At 41.8% G+C, this 15,965-nt stretch overlaps 1 protein-coding gene across 7 annotated transcripts in view; it reads left to right on the top strand.

Annotated features, from left to right (window-relative positions):
- Positions 1 to 15,965, top strand: part of LOC120716260 (ephrin type-B receptor 2-like) — a 65,173-nt gene that overhangs the window by 45,865 nt on the left and 3,343 nt on the right. For 2 of the 7 annotated variants that reach the window (XM_040003715.1, XM_040003717.1), the window contains 12 exons: positions 3,254 to 3,589; positions 3,711 to 3,835; positions 4,025 to 4,187; positions 4,313 to 4,421; positions 6,328 to 6,395; positions 6,583 to 6,708; positions 7,081 to 7,328; positions 9,864 to 10,079; positions 10,188 to 10,337; positions 11,211 to 11,404; positions 11,503 to 11,658; positions 14,019 to 14,959. In XM_040003715.1, coding sequence (XP_039859649.1) covers positions 3,254 to 3,589; positions 3,711 to 3,835; positions 4,025 to 4,187; positions 4,313 to 4,421; positions 6,328 to 6,395; positions 6,583 to 6,708; positions 7,081 to 7,328; positions 9,864 to 10,079; positions 10,188 to 10,337; positions 11,211 to 11,404; positions 11,503 to 11,658; positions 14,019 to 14,127 — 2,000 coding nt within the window. In that variant the 3' untranslated portion in view covers positions 14,128 to 14,959. Of the gene's footprint in view, positions 1 to 3,253; positions 3,590 to 3,710; positions 3,836 to 4,024; positions 4,188 to 4,312; positions 4,422 to 6,327; positions 6,396 to 6,582; positions 6,709 to 7,080; positions 7,329 to 9,863; positions 10,080 to 10,187; positions 10,338 to 11,210; positions 11,405 to 11,502; positions 11,659 to 14,018; positions 14,960 to 15,965 lie in introns of those variants that run through there. The other 5 variants (XM_040003716.1, XM_040003720.1, XM_040003721.1 and 2 more) reach the window with 5 other exon arrangements.

Here is a 15,965-nt window from a genome sequence, read left to right as displayed (position 1 = left end):
GAGTGTGTTCAGTTTTACCTCTGTCTCATCTTACTGATTGTTCCCAGCTGTGTCCACCACCTGTGTGTAATTCCCGTGTTTCTCTGTGTGTATTTAAGTCGTGTCCTCCGTCATTGTAGTCGCTGGTCCGTCTGTGTAACCACCGTGTCTCGCTCGTGTGTTCACCCTGCTGTCTACCATCGTCTGCCTCTGCTCGCCCTGCTTCATGTTCATGTTCTGGTTTCTGCGCTATAGTTTAGTTGTTTCCCAGTATAGTTTAGTGCGAGCTCCATTTGCTGTTTGTCCTTATTTTGTGCTCAATAAACCACCCTCACTTCTCCACTACTGCCTGCGTTTGGATCCTCCTTCATTTCCTCCACACGGCTCCTCTCACTCGCCGTGACAAAATGTTCATTACCAGGCCTCTGGAGAATTTCAGGACATGTCGAGGAGTTTAATTTAGTCATTTAAATCAGCTGTGTTGGATGAAGGCCACATCTAAAACCTGCAGGAGACTGGCCCTTGAGGCCTGGAGTTGGACACCCCTGGCTTATGAGTTTCACCCACCAGTACCCCTACCATTACTGGTGAGTGCGGCCCTTTTGGCCACACTCTGGTCCTCTAGTGTGATTTCCAATACCTTTATGAGCTGTCCTTCTGTAATGACTGATGTGTCTACTCAGCTCTGTTGCTATGATGCCTGAGATGAGCTTCTATGTTGTGGAGAAACAGGTATTTGGGCAGTAGTTCAATGATATCGTATCCTTGTAGGGCTCTTTTTATGATCAGGATTGTTCTGCCCTGTGTTAGCCGGTTTGGATTAGTACCTAGGAGGAGCCCTATTATTTGTGCTATTTGTGAATTTCAGTTGTGGGTGGGTCTGCCCGTGTGCTATTTTTTCCTTGTAGCAGAGAGTACACCCTGGATGCATCTTAGCAGAACAGGTCATTCTCTTCTCTGATTTATCTCTTCAGCCTAGTTTCCAGAGCTGTGAGCCTTTGTTTGGCAGTTTCTAAATCCTCGGTTTTGAAAACCCAATTTTACCTTATTTTCATCCAGGACCTCTCTCTCATGAAACCCTTTTGCATCGATTGATATCCTTCTGGGCTTCTCTGATTTTGGCTTCCAGCTGCCCTCTCTGTGGAGAAGCTTTCTCTACCTGGATCCTTGATCTTATACCCAAGTGCTTCTAGGATTTCTGTGTCAGTCGTTTCAGTGATAAAGGTAGTATGAAAGGTGCAAAGAGCAGTTTTTTTTCTACAATCATCTGATCTGATGGAGCATTGTCAATGTTCCATCACTTCATCAGTTCAATGTTCTCTCATCCCAAACGGTCATGGCAGATGGCTGTCCCTCCCTGAGCCTGGTTCTGCCGGAGGTTTCTGCCTATTAAAAGGGAGTTTTTTCTTCTCACTGTTGCCCAAGTGCTTGCTCAAAGGGGTTCATATGATTGTTGGGTTTGTCTCTGTATGTATTATTGTAGGGTCTACCTTTGATTTGATTTGATTTGATATACCTTTATTAGTCCCACAAGGGGAAATTTCATAAGGCTGCCGACCTATTGCACGCAATGGCGGCGCCATCTTACCCTCCGACCATACATACATTACGCAAAACATCACATGGGGAAGACAGGTCAGAGAGGTATAACAATGGAAAAATGCACCACATGAGGAAAGATAAGGAGAAAAAAATAACTCCCCCCAGACTGAGCTCCAACAGGGAGATCAGTTTGAGAACAGAAAAAAACATCTCTGCACATAGCACATGAAAAAACTCTTAATACACCAAAGAAACACATGACAAGCAACAGGGGTGGGTAAAGGGTGAGAGACAGCCGATTTAGCCAGTACATCCGGGCCTGCGTGCGCTGGTCTCCTTGATCCACCGTCAGCATCGGAAGGGAATAAGCATCGAAGGCGTTTGGAAAGGGAGGGGGGGATGAGTGTGTGCATATCAGTGTATATGTATGTGTGTGTGCGTGTCCAGAGTTCAGCTGAGACAGTGTCCTTCGCCCTGCTAGGCTAAGTAAACAGTCTTCCAGCCAACCCAGGTGGCCTTGCATAGGGGAGGAACAGTCTAAGCACCGTCTGTTATCAGGGTGTTTTTGTTCGGCTCTAGCCTTGTGACCGCAGCTGGCGCCGAGAGGGTATCCGCATGAAGTGATGGTGCTTTTTACTTTTGTGCGAACAGCTCATATGAATTTCAAAGCAGTTCTATACCTTACAATATAAAGCGCCTTGAGGCAACTGGTGTTGTGATTTGGTGCTATATAAATAAAATAAAATTGAATTGAATTGGGGGAATTGTGCTTTTGATTGCCTAACCTGAAGAGGAAGCTCACAGTTGTCCAGCAGAGAAATATAGACTTGGAGCCTGAATTTCATCTTTCCCCATTTGAACTTCATACCTCTTGAACTTCTATAGATTTTGTCGCCTTACAACCATAAACTTAAATGTTTTTTATTGAGATTCTCTGTGACAACACAAAGTAGTACATAATTGTGAAGTGGTATTAAAACGATACGTGGTTTTCAAAATTTTAAACAAATTGAAAAGTATGGCATGCATTTGTATTCAGCCCCCTGTACTCTGATGCCCCTAAATAAAATCCAGTGCAATCAGTTGGCTTCAGAAATCACCTAATTTGATAATCGAGTTCACCTGTGTGTAATTTTGTGTCATTACAAGTTATAAATATTATATTATAATTATATAACCTATAAATACACCCCACCCCCAAAAAACCCTCCGGAAGAAGATGCAGTACTGACGCCACCATCCAATAGACCAGGGCAAACACAAACAGAATTTGGGCAAGATAGGAAGGGTAGACCCTCCCCCCACCCAGTGATACTGCAATCAATTTTGTAACAACCTGCAGGAGCATAACTGATTGAATCTAGAGTCTACATTGATCCCCTTGAATTGAAGATTCAAAAATGAAGATTTTTAATTGTATTTAGTTTTTATTTATTTTGCAATTACAAGACATGTAATAAGTTTAAAAAATATACTTTGTTTCCATTATCATCATGTAGATAATTGAGTTGTTGTTTTTTTCCAGATAATGCAAATACACTAATGGGAATCTGGTTATCGGAACAAACAGATGTTCTATTGCTTGATGTTCTTACATGTAGTCTCTGTACTAAACCTCTAGAGCTTGCAATCCTTAGCTAGTGAGGTGCAAGCTTGAGAATAAAAAAAAATAAACTTATAACAGGCAGTAATTACTATTAGCATAATTTTCTTTTTTCCCTTTGTCTTCTAGCTGTTCCATCTGCACCACAAAATGTCATCTCCATAGTAAATGAGACTTCTCTGATACTGGAGTGGAGTCCACCAAAGGAGAGTGGTGGCCGAGAAGATGTAGTTTACAACATCATATGTAAGAGTTGTGGCAGCGGTCGCACCGGCTGCACTCGCTGTGGTGACAACGTGCAGTTTATCCCACGTCAGCTGGGACTCACCAACACCCGAGTACATATCAGCGACCTCATGGCTCACACGCAGTACACATTTGAAATACAAGCTGTCAATGGAGTGTCTGATCAGAGTCCTTATTCACCACAGTACACGTCTGTCAACATCACCACCAACCAGGCTGGTGAGGCATGATGTTACTCTAGTGATATTTCAGTGATTTCAGTATTAACTTCTGTTTTAGTAGCTCAAATGTCTGTTAGCATGTTTTCTACACCCTTCAGATCTCTTTGTTTTTTTCTCAGCACCATCAATAGTGTCCATCATCCACCAGGTTAGCAGAACTCCTAACAGCATCACTCTGTCCTGGTCCCAGCCAGATCAGCCCAATGGTGTTATTCTGGACTATGAACTGCAGTATTATGAGAAGGTACATCAGTGCCAACTGACTGAATTCATTTCAATTCAGTTTTATTTATATAGCACCAATTCGCAAAAGCAGTCACCTCAAGGCATCTGAACCTGAAACATTTTGGCTCTTGAATTGTACTCAAAAATCTTACAGTTTTAATTATAGACAGATCTGCCTGATTTAAAGTCTTTGGTGTGTGTTATTCAGAACCAAGCAGAATGGAACTCATCTCTAACGAGGAGTCAGACCAACACTGCTATCATACGAGGTTTAAGGCCTGGAACCATATACGTGTTTCAGGTCCGGGCTCGGACTGTCGCTGGATTTGGACGCTTCAGTGGTAAAATGTACTTCCAAACCATGACTGAAGGTAGGAATCAGATTTACTGACAAACTAAATTCAGACATATTTCATCCCCTGTGTGCTGCCTAATATATAAGTCTAAATATAAAAATTACTCACATTTTTGTGGTTTCTTGTCTTTTCACCTGTAGAAGAATATAACTCCATTATTCAAGAGAAGCTCCCCCTCATCATTGGTTCATCTGCTGCAGGGGTTGTCTTTATTATTGCCATCACTGTCGTCATAATTGTTTGTCGCAGGTGAGCCACTCTGTGTCCACTCTGTCCCCCAGAAAATGTTCCACTCTTCACCACATTATGGTCTAAAAATCTGTACCAATTTTTTACAAAGCCACAGAAATGATACAGAAAGCACTTTATCAAAAGTGCTGATTATGAATAAAACTGCAACTTGATCCTGCAGAAATACACTCAGTGACTGTAACCTACAAAAACTGCATTATGTGGTGGCAACTAGGGATGGGTATCGTTTAGGTTTTATCCGATACCGGTGCCAAACCGGTACTTTTGAAACGGTGCCGGTGCTTAAATGGTGCTCGAACCGGTGCTTAAAGAATGGAGAACACAAAATTGGTCAAAAAACCTCTTATGTTTAGCTGTTTTTTTGTAAAAAGATAACAATGTTAGCCTTTTCTGCAGCTATAGGGCATATATATGGTATCACTCTTGGCTGGAAGCAGTGCTTAAACAATGGAAAAAACACAAACTTTGTCCAAAAACCTCTCATGTTTAGCTGTTTTCCACTTTTTATTTGGTCATTTTAGCCTTTTTGGCCAGGGTGAAGGGAGTATCTGCCATCAAACAAGAAGACAGCCGCTGTAACTATGACGGTGTTTGCTAGTTCACCTTACATGCATTAATGTAATAACGTGGTTAGCCTATTCAATGTAAATTACACACGAACAACATTAAGCTACTCACGCAGAGAAGAACTGTTGCTGCTACCATCATCATCCGTCATCATTTCTGCTACACTGGCAGGACTAGGGGCCAGGACGCTCCTCTTCGGTTTCTTGGGGGATGTTGCTAACTCCGGGTCCGATAACAGGCACCACTCGGTGTGAGGTCTTGCAGCAAGCTATCAAATACGGTGCATTTCTCGGCTTTTAAAAAAACGCTATGCGTCGCCAGGTGTTTCATCAGATTCGAGGTGTTACCTCCTTTGCACAGTATCACCTTAAAGCACTTTTTGCAGGCTGCTGAGTTTGCATCTTTTGCTGTGAAGTACAGCCAGACTTTTGACCGCTTCGTCTTGGGCATTTTTAATCTGTAGCTCTGCTCTAAAAGAACGTACGTACCTGGGCACGCCTACTATCCTTGGAAAGTTAAAATGATTGGCTAGAATCCAAAGTGTATGACATTTCAGGGGAAAAAAAGCACTGAAATAAATCACCGAAATGTGCGCTGCTTTTCGGTCTGGTTACTACCGTTTATGTCAGAACTGGTGCTATAATGGCACCGGATACCGGTACCCATCCCTAGTGGCAACATGCAATTTAGTGTAAAATTATGTATTTAATTGAGAAGCGTCTGTTCTTCTTTAAGTTGCTTGAAGACGTTTCGCCTCTCATCTGAGAAGCTTCTTCAGTTCTAGGGTCAAATGGTGGAGAGTCCCAGATTTAAGCCCTATGGGAGTGTGCCCCCAAGAGGGACCATGGACCCCCTAATGATCCTCTACCTGATCACACGAGCCGAGGTGTGAAAACAGGTGTAGGTCACAAACAGCCAAGGTTTCGGGTGAACTCATTGTGAAACCTAGTCCCACCCTATCATGTGATTTTCTGAGGATTTCCTGGGTTCAGAAGGCCCAGGATTTTCTTTCCAGCTCCTTAGACTACGATGACCTGGTTGACTAAGAACCTTCACAGACATATTTAATTGAAAGCCAATTATGGGCTTCTTACACACGGTTTGTTTTTTTTCTGGAGTAGTTCAAAGTCAAGACTTGACTATGTCAGGTCATGATTATATACTTAGTAAACATATACTTTGTGTTGTCTTTGTCATGCATCGGTCTTTATTGTACACCATATAGTATAGTATAGCCTGTGCTCTGTTTTGTTTAATAGTTTATGTTATTAGTAGATTTAGTGTTTGTTTTTGAGTTGATGGATCTACATGCAGACTTTTTTGTATTTGTTTCCAGCAAAAGAAATTCTGACAGACCAGAATCTGAATATACAGACAAACTCCAACATTACACCAGCGGTCACAGTATGTACCTTTTACTGAAAGTTGTTGACATTAAGACTGATAGCCATTAGTGCTGTATTTTATGAAATTAATGTTTTTTCAAGATTGGATGTGGCAAAAAATGACAGAAAGAAATCAAGTTTCCCTGTGTTTTCACGATTCAGTTTTTGCATGTATATCTGTTGCTGTTTCTTCTATTTTTCTGTTGAAGTGTCACCGGGAATGAAGATCTACATTGACCCCTTCACATATGAAGATCCAAATGAAGCGGTTAGAGAGTTTGCTAAGGAGATTGACATTTCCTGTGTAAAGATTGAACAAGTGATTGGAGCAGGTAAAACAAAGAGATGCCTTAGAAAGGAAACGATATTAGGTGTAAGTAAAGACAGGCAGTGATTGGTGAGGTTTATGATACTTAGTACGTCAGAATGTGACTGTCTTGACCTTTATTATTATATTAATTGTCTATTCAAAGAAGGTAATATTAAAGGTTTCTTTATCAAAGGTTAGATTAAGAAGTCACTGTACTGTTGTGACAGTGCTTGGAACTAAAATCAACTTAAACATAGCTTTTCTGCCTAATTGTTCTCTATCATGTCTGCCTAGATTACAGCAGTTTACAAAAACTTTGATAGTTACAGAAGATGACACAAAATGAATATATTATAATACATTACATGTCATTTACCTACTGTAAACCTGACAGGAGAGTTTGGAGAAGTGTGCAGTGGAAACCTCCGACAGCCTGGGAAAAGGGAGATATTGGTGGCCATCAAGACTTTAAAGGCAGGGTACACTGAACGCCAGAGGAGGGACTTTTTGAGTGAAGCATCTATCATGGGTCAGTTTGATCATCCCAACATCATCCATCTGGAGGGAGTGGTTACCAAGAGCAGCCCTGTAATGATCATCACTGAATTCATGGAGAATGGATCCCTTGACTCATTCCTCAGGGTAAAAGAGACACTGTACAATTCAATACAAGTATAGTAGTACGCACGTGTGTGTGTGTGTGTGTGTGTGTGTGTGTGTGTGTGTGTGTGTGTGTGTGTGTGTGTGTGTGTGTGTGTGTCAGTACTGTACTAAAAAACGAAGGAAACAGGGAAAACAAGTAACAATAATATGCAAATGAGGGTGGTTACTCGTCAGATGTCACCGAGCTTAAATTCTTCCATGTATTTTTTATTATATCTGCGGATTGCCATTTTCAGCTTGTTGTCCACTTCTCACACATTTCAGCTTTTAAATTTTGGTCGAGAGGTTTTAAAGTCCATCCATTTTCTTTTGTTTATTTGGGGCATCACATTTCCAAGCAAGACAAGTAAAGATAAATCTCTCCAGAGTCTTCTTGGTCTGCCCCAGGGCCGGCCTCCTTCTGGTGGTTCGAAAGAACTCACACCAGAAGCGCCCAGGAGGCATCCTCGTCAGGTGCTCAAACCACCTCAACTGGCTCCTTTCAATGTGGAGGAGTAGCAGCTTTATTCTGAGCCCCTCTCCAATGACTGAACTCTTCATCCTATCTCTAAGGAACAGCCACCCTTCTGATTCTTTCTAAAACTAGTATGTGCAACCTAAGGTCAGTGTTGGGGAGGTTACTTTTAAAATGTATTCCACTACAGATTACAGAATACATGCCCCAAAATGTATTTTGTAATGTATTCCGTTACGTTACTCAATGAGAGTAACGTATTCTGAATACTTTGGAATACTTAATACATTATCATGCTTTTTACAACTACATGAATATTGCTGTGATTTATTACTATTACTGAAGGTCCGCTGCTCCGAAGCGTAGTAAAGGGACCTCTGGCTAATACGGCGGGCTCCGTGTCGGGCTCGTAGCTGAAAAATAGCTTTACTTTGTTGTCTGGGTCAACTTTGCTTGCGAGAGACAGAGAGAGGCGAGAGACAGAGAGAGGCGTTGAAAGGCTACTCCAACTGAACTTATTGTTTCGGAGGAAAACATGAACACAGTGTACAGTCGAGTCTTAATAGTGTACTTACAACTGGGCTCGTCAGGCTGCAGTGGTTATTATTATATTTACATGCTTCCAGCTCCCGCTCTCGATAACAACTCGTACTTTTTCCACTCTCCTTTTTCTCCCTCCTCTTGCTCACAGACACATAACATATATGGCAGTCCATTCTCCCTGCAGCACGGACTACACTGTCTATGATGCTACATTCTTTAGAGCTATGCCTGTAGCATTCTGCCTATTAGCTTAGCACAACAACAACAACAACAAAAAGGCGCAGAGAGAGAGCGTCACCCTGTAACCATGGCAACCGTAACGCTGCTGCCTGGAGCAACAGAACATAGCTGTCAAACAAAACCCAAACAGTCCTGACCCGCCACAATATGAAACAGGAAAGTACCGCCGTGTAATCCATTTATTTCAACAAAGTAACTGTATTCTAAATACCTCCTTTTTAAACGGTAACTGTAACGGAATACATATTTTGTATTTTAAATACTTAACGGCGGTACATGTATATTTAAATACGTAACAGCGGTACATGTATTCCGTTACTCCCCAACAATGCCTAAGGTCAGCAGCACCCCACTCCCACTCTACACAATGTGAATACAGTACCCGGCTGAGTCATCTGACGGTCACTTCAGCTTCAAGGTAGACAGAAAGTCTTGTTCCATGGCCTCACAAACTCTTCCCACACCTGAGTATTTGCTTCATTTTTTCCTACCAGTGCTCATCAGTTGCCTCTGAAGTCCCACAGGCTAACCTTCTACAACTTGATGGCTCCCTTCATCTCCAATGCCCGCTATCTGGTTTGAGGATTACAACCACGACAGGCACCAACCACCTTGTTTCACACAGCTCCTTGCAGCAACCTTAGCAACACACGTGCAGAATATGGTTCATTTGGTTCTTACTTTGCACCTTTGTGGTCCAGCTACCCAATTTTGCTGTGCAAGAAGTTGCACAATGACAATAAAAAGCTCTAAGTCTCTAAGTCTAAGTCTATATAAGAATCAGTCCATATACCATTTACACTGCATCTCCTGGTGCATGTTGTTTCTTCTTATCTGCTAATGGAGACCATGAGGTCTGTTTTGTGGTGTGTGTGTGTGCTAGAGCTGACCTTGCCATGTTACTTTACGTGGCTGTCAAAACATGAGAAGATTCTTTTGTGAGCTCATAACCGCAGAAAATTGTCTAGAAACTATTATGTGTACTGGGTTTCTTGCTAAAGAAGCCCCAAACAAAATTGGCAGACCTGCTGTATAGAACCTGGTACCCTGGTACTCTCTTTTTCAAGAGAATTTGTACAGTTTAATATCTGAAAAAGGCTGCACAAGGAAGCAGGCAGAGTGGTTGAGACATAATGCTCAGACATTTATCCAAAAGAGTCCAGTGTTTTTTCAATTAGTTTTATAACAACCTGTGATGTTTGGAGAGTCAGCACATGTGATTTTTGTGGAGTGAATTTACATTAATTTACACTAATTTGATGTTGTTTTCTTGAAAGCAAAATGATGGCCAGTTCACAGTGATACAGCTGGTGGGAATGTTGCGCGGCATTGCAGCAGGAATGAAATACTTGTGTGACATGAACTATGTCCATCGAGACCTGGCAGCGAGGAACATCTTGGTCAACAGCAACCTAGTGTGCAAAGTGTCTGACTTTGGCCTGTCACGTTTCCTTGAAGAGGATACTTCAGACCCCACTTACACCAGTGCTCTGGTGAGTCCTTATCAGTGACTATGGAGACCTTCATTCAGTACATTTCATTTATAATACTTCAAATTGTATTATAAATTCTGTCATAAATGAACTTCTTCTTCTTCTTAGGGGGGAAAGATTCCCATCAGGTGGACAGCACCAGAGGCCATTCAGTACAGGAAGTTCACCTCCTCAAGTGACTGCTGGAGCTATGGCATAGTCATGTGGGAGGTGATGTCATATGGAGAGAGGCCCTACTGGGACATGAGTAATCAAGATGTGAGTAAAGCCCTTTAAAATTACTGGTATTTGTGTTTAAGATAAACAATGATAAACTGCCAGATAGTGGTAGTTGTTCCCTTGGGCTTAGCAGTTTCAGTTAAGCAGTTTCAATTTACTGCCAAAAGAATGTGATAACGGCCCATTATTGCTTCTGTAGTCAGTCAGAGAAAATCTTTTGTGACTGAAATTGTACCCTGAAATCAGCACGTCGCAGAGAAATGAGAAATGTGAACGAACTAAGTAAACCTTGATGCACACTACTTACTCCTGAAAAACAACCCCATCGCTCCGCCACCAAATTTTAAGCTTTGGCACAATACAGTCAGATAAGTACTGTTCTCTTGGCAATTGCTCAAACCAGAGGCATCCATCAGATTGCCAGATGGAGACACGTGATTTGTCACTCCAGAAAACACATCTCCACTACTCTAGAGTCTGGTGGTGGCGTGCTGTAGGCCTCTGGATCCGATGCTGTTTTCAAACCCATGAAGCTCTCTATGCACTGTTGTTGAGCTAATCTGAAGGCCACGTGAAGTTTGGAGGTCTGTAATGATTTACTCTGTCCATAAAGGTGGTGACCTCCGTGGCAACCTCATACTACACAGTGTTAAACATGTCCATGTCCCAACTTATTTGAGATTCCAAATGGTCTTTTTCTTAAAATAGTACATTTTCTCAGTTTAAACATTTGCTATGAGAATAATATATCAGTTTATCAGATTTGCAAGTCATTTCTTTTTTTATTTTTAAATCCTGTCCTGCTTTTTGCAATCAGAATTATGATCTGAATGCATTCAGTTTTTATTTACATTTTGCACCTTATTCCAAGACTTTTGTTTTAACCATGAGTTTTCATGCAAATTGTTTTAGGTAATCAATGCCATAGAGCAGGACTACAGGTTGCCACCCCCTATGGATTGTCCTAGTGCACTACATCAGCTAATGCTTGACTGCTGGCAGAAAGATCGCAACAACCGACCCAAATTCAGCCAGATTGTCAGCACACTGGATAAGATGATCCGCAATCCCAACAGCCTGAAGGCCATGACACCATTGTCATCAAGGTATGACAGGAAGAACAATTATTTCACGCTGAGAGTTGCTGACACCCAATCATCTTTTTAACTTCTAGTTCTTTTGTTTTTTTCTATCCACCATTTAGTGTTCATTTAGCTCTGCTTGATCGCAGCACTCCAGATTTCTCCTCTTTCAGCACCGTCGATGAGTGGCTGGATGCCATAAAAATGGGCCAGTACAAGGAGAACTTCACCAGTGAAGGCTTCACCAGCTTTGATGTGGTGTCTCAAATGACCATGGAGTATGTTAGATACTTTTCTTATATCAAAAACAGAGGTCTCACATGCACACACTAGCTGATGAGTTAGAATGCGGCAACAATGGGGAAGTGTAAGGATTTGAGCGAGGGAAACCTTGGACCTTGCCATCTATGTGGATATTACTACCTACTACCTACCTAAGCATTGTTGCAGACCATGTACACAAACTGTACACCTTACTTTGATCTTAAGTGATCTTAAATGGGCCAGACCAGTGAAACTACATTCTAAATGTTGTTACTCGTTAAGTTACTGTGGACTCATTAATAGTTGAAAAACAGTATCTCACCTGTCATTTCAGTGTTTAACTGTTAGTAATGTAATCTGAAAGAAACAGAAACGTATTCACGGAAACAGTATTCCCTAATGGCTATGGCCTCTTTCAGCGGGAAAATATGCCCTGTCGCAAAGGAAAAATGGTTCAGAAAAGTTGGGACTTAAAGAATCTGTTGCTAATCTCTTTGTGCCAGATACAACAGCGTGCATACAGGGACCTACTGGTGTCTCCATGCCTTGATGGTGTTTGTAGTCAAACTTGGCACTGCTCATGTTGGTACTGGTCTAAGAATCCTTGTGTACTGCTCTGCCAACCAGGAGCTGTCGCTTTGGCTCTGTGGTGTTATTTCCAATACCTTTCTCAGGTGTCCTTACATATTGACTCATGTGTCTACTCAGCTTGGTTGAGATGAGCTTCCATGTTGTGGAGAAGCAGGTATTCAGGCAGTTGCTCTATGATGTCATACCATTATGGGGATCATGAAGGACCCCCATAATGGTATGGGGACCATACCATAATGGTATGGGGATCATGCCCCCATAATGGGGCATGATCCCCATAATGGTATGACATGACGGCTTGGAGAGTAAGGCTGAAGAAGCTCGTTGATATAAGTGGAGGCCTCTCTTTATAAAGACATAAAAGTAAGAGTGAGGATTCTAAACCGATATCTAATAATAATAATTAAAGATATGGTAATAAAATTATGAGGCTTTGCCAACAAAAATTAAAATAAACACTTAATATTTGCCACCATGTTAAATGGCCTGTATTTTGTATAGCGCTTTATTAGTCCCTAAGGACCCCAAAGCGCTTTACACATCCAGTCATCCACCCATTCACACACAGGTGATGGCAAGCTACATTGTAGCCACAGCCACCCTGGGGCGCACTGACAGAGGCGAGGCTGCCGGACACTGGCGCCACCGGGCCCTCTGACCACCACCAGTAGGCAATGGGTGAAGTGTCTTGCCCAAGGACACAACGACCGAGACTGTCCAAGCCGGGGCTCGAACCGGCAACCTTCCGATTACAAGGCGAACTCCCTCTTGAGCCACAATCGCCCCTCATGGACCATGGACCTTAAACTTCCAAAGAAATCAAACATGAGATGTCTATTAGGCTGTCCAAACTTTTAGGGGTAAGACTTGGATCTCACAGGTCAGCAACATGAGCAGAACTGAACTTATCTTTTTATTTTATTTGTATCCCTCAATTGTAAAAGCATTGCTCTGCTGCCTGCCCCAGGCGGGTGACATGGACACCCAAGTTTGTGAATACAATAACTCAAAAATGAGGTGATGTAATACCTTAGGTGTATCAGATGAGTCTGAATCTTAATGATATTGACCTCAAGGTTAAGTCAGGGTTCAACTTTCCTGAAAATCACCTAGGATTTTCTCATTTATACAACAGGTATTTCTACTATGAAGCTGAAGGGTAGCACTGGCAGCTGCCTGTATTTTTAGTTATTTATTTATTTACTTTGAACATTTACACGTTTGTGTGCTTTAAATTTGTCACCCATTGTCAGAATGCTCTGCTGTTCAACTATAATGTCCTGAGGTGTCTATGGTAGGAGATTACCTGAACTACCTGTGTGTGCCATTGTGCATCAGCACATAAGAGCATTCAAAGCCCAGAGTTTTTTTGGCCACACCAGCAGCCTCCCTCTAGTTATCATACTACTTATCATACTAGTTACCATACTAGTTATCCATGTTCCCGAAATGAAAAATTAAGTTGAAGAGGTTTTTTTTACACGCTAGAGGAGACCAAATGTGTGTCACAGAGACACAGCGCAAGTGGACTTGCACTGAGAAATGTGAAAGTAACTGTTGCTTAAAGTTTTGCAGATTTAAAGGAAGACTGGCAAATTTCATGATCGATTATGGACTAAGTGCCTGAACTTTTTTAACCAACTTTGTACAATTTTATAATATACACAAAAGTTGTCATTTAGATTTGGTTGTCAGTATCCACAAGCCAGAATGCCTTCTGAAATGTCAACTGTTACTCCTGTGGTATAGCTGGGTGTAATGATGGCGTATGATTTGTCTTCAGGGATATCCTCCGAGTGGGAGTGACATTGGCTGGTCACCAGAAGAAGATTCTGAACAGCATCCAGTCAATGAGGGCCCAGATGAACCAGATCACCTCTGTGGAAGTGTGATCTCATAGACCAGAAGCACAAAGACTGTTCACTACAGGAAGTCCAGCTGCCAGTAACCATGCATTGAGGAACACATACACTGTGACTTCAGTTGAACCTCAGATTCACTTTTCCTCCTTCCAAACACCCTCCAAAGGCTTCCATCAGTATGCAGCACAGCACAGATGTTGAGTAGTTTTCTTGAAGCTGCTGTATATTCAGGTAACAGTCATTTTGGGGGGCTGTTGGACATAATCACAGGCATCTAACTGTCAAACTACTACAGTACAGTCACGTGTCTTGTTAATGTTCCATCACTCTTCCACTCTCTTCACTACCAGCAACTTAAGTTATTCTTAAGAATTAATGTCCTAAAATTGGCCTTGCATTTTGAATTTTATGCAAGGAACCTGCTGTCACAGTGAACGATGATATTAAAAACAGCATAGCAGGACTCAATGAACTGGCTGGTGCAAATTACAACTTATACGTTAAGTTGAGCATATTTATTTATAGCTGCCACCTTCACCTTACTGCTACCTCTGTACCACAGTAATTGTGGCATTTTTCGTAACTATGTAAAGTTTCTTAACTATGTAAAGTTGCAAATCAGAACGTTTTGTCAGATCAAACCCAGTTTTTGGTACAGGCAATTGAACATTTACATAGATTGTATGGTGTGAATTTGAATAAGGAAGCATTGGCTAACTATGACCCTTATATTATTCAGCTACAATGTAGATGAACACACTTCTACTACCAGCAACAACAGGTGCCAAATACATATATCTCTATCTCTCTCTCTATATATACACACACACACACACACACACACACATATATATATATATATATATATATATATATATATATATATATATATATATATATTAGGGGTGCAACGATATTCGTATCGATATTGAACCGTTCGATACAGTGCTTTCGGTTTGGTACGCATATGTATCGAACAATACAACATTTGTAATTTATTTTATCAATTTTCCTTCTGACGATGCTGTCTGTGTTGAGCGCTCAGTGAATCTGTGTTCAACTACTCCGCCTAGGCTGCACTGTCGAGCGCAGATCCACTGAGCGCTCAACACAGACAGCATCGTCAGAAGGAAGAGAGCAGGGCAAGCTAGCGAGACAGAAGTTAAGCTCTACTTGCAACAGGCAAATTGAACCTCATTCAGATCTGGCGTTTGGAATTATTTTGGTTTTCATGTGACGTATGACCCTGAAGGTAAGCGAGTCATGGACTAAAGTAAAACAGTATGTTGGATGTGCCATGCAATGCTCAATTACATTGGTGTGAACTAGTGTGTTAGCGCAGTTAGCTCGTTAACGTGTTTGCCGTCTAGCCCCATGCACGGGGCGATCGGCGGTAGCTCGTTAACGGAGATTTGCCGTGTTGTGGCGTTAAGGTCATTTCAACGAGATTAACCTGAAAGCACTAGTGGGAACACAACGAATATGACTGCACATTTACGCCGACATCATCCTAGTGCAAAGACAAGTGGAAGCAGACAAAAAAAGCAAGCATGCTACTAACTTTAGCCGAGTCATTTAGACAGCTGTTAGCACATGATTCTCCTTATGCTGCTGAGAATATAGCCCAGAAGAAGCGGATAGTATAGCTTTTATTTTGGAAAGAGACATTTCTCTGTAATAAACTCTGTTTTCCAAAGATGAGTGATTCCTCAATCAGATACAGGGCTTGGAATATCGCTAGCCCGACGTCCCGGAGCTAGCGATTTTTTCAGTTGGGCTACCAAAATCTATCTCTTCCCTGCCCGTCGGGCTATTGTAGGAAAAATATATGTCAATGCTTTTGCATTCTTTCAGAAATGTAGCTGGGT

This window comes from Simochromis diagramma, unplaced genomic scaffold, assembly GCF_900408965.1.
Source record: "Simochromis diagramma unplaced genomic scaffold, fSimDia1.1 OVJJ01000466.1, whole genome shotgun sequence".
Taxonomy (NCBI): Eukaryota; Metazoa; Chordata; class Actinopteri; order Cichliformes; family Cichlidae; genus Simochromis; species Simochromis diagramma.
The sequence above is the reverse complement of the archived record's forward strand: the minus strand, read 5'-3'. Positions and strand labels throughout refer to the sequence as shown.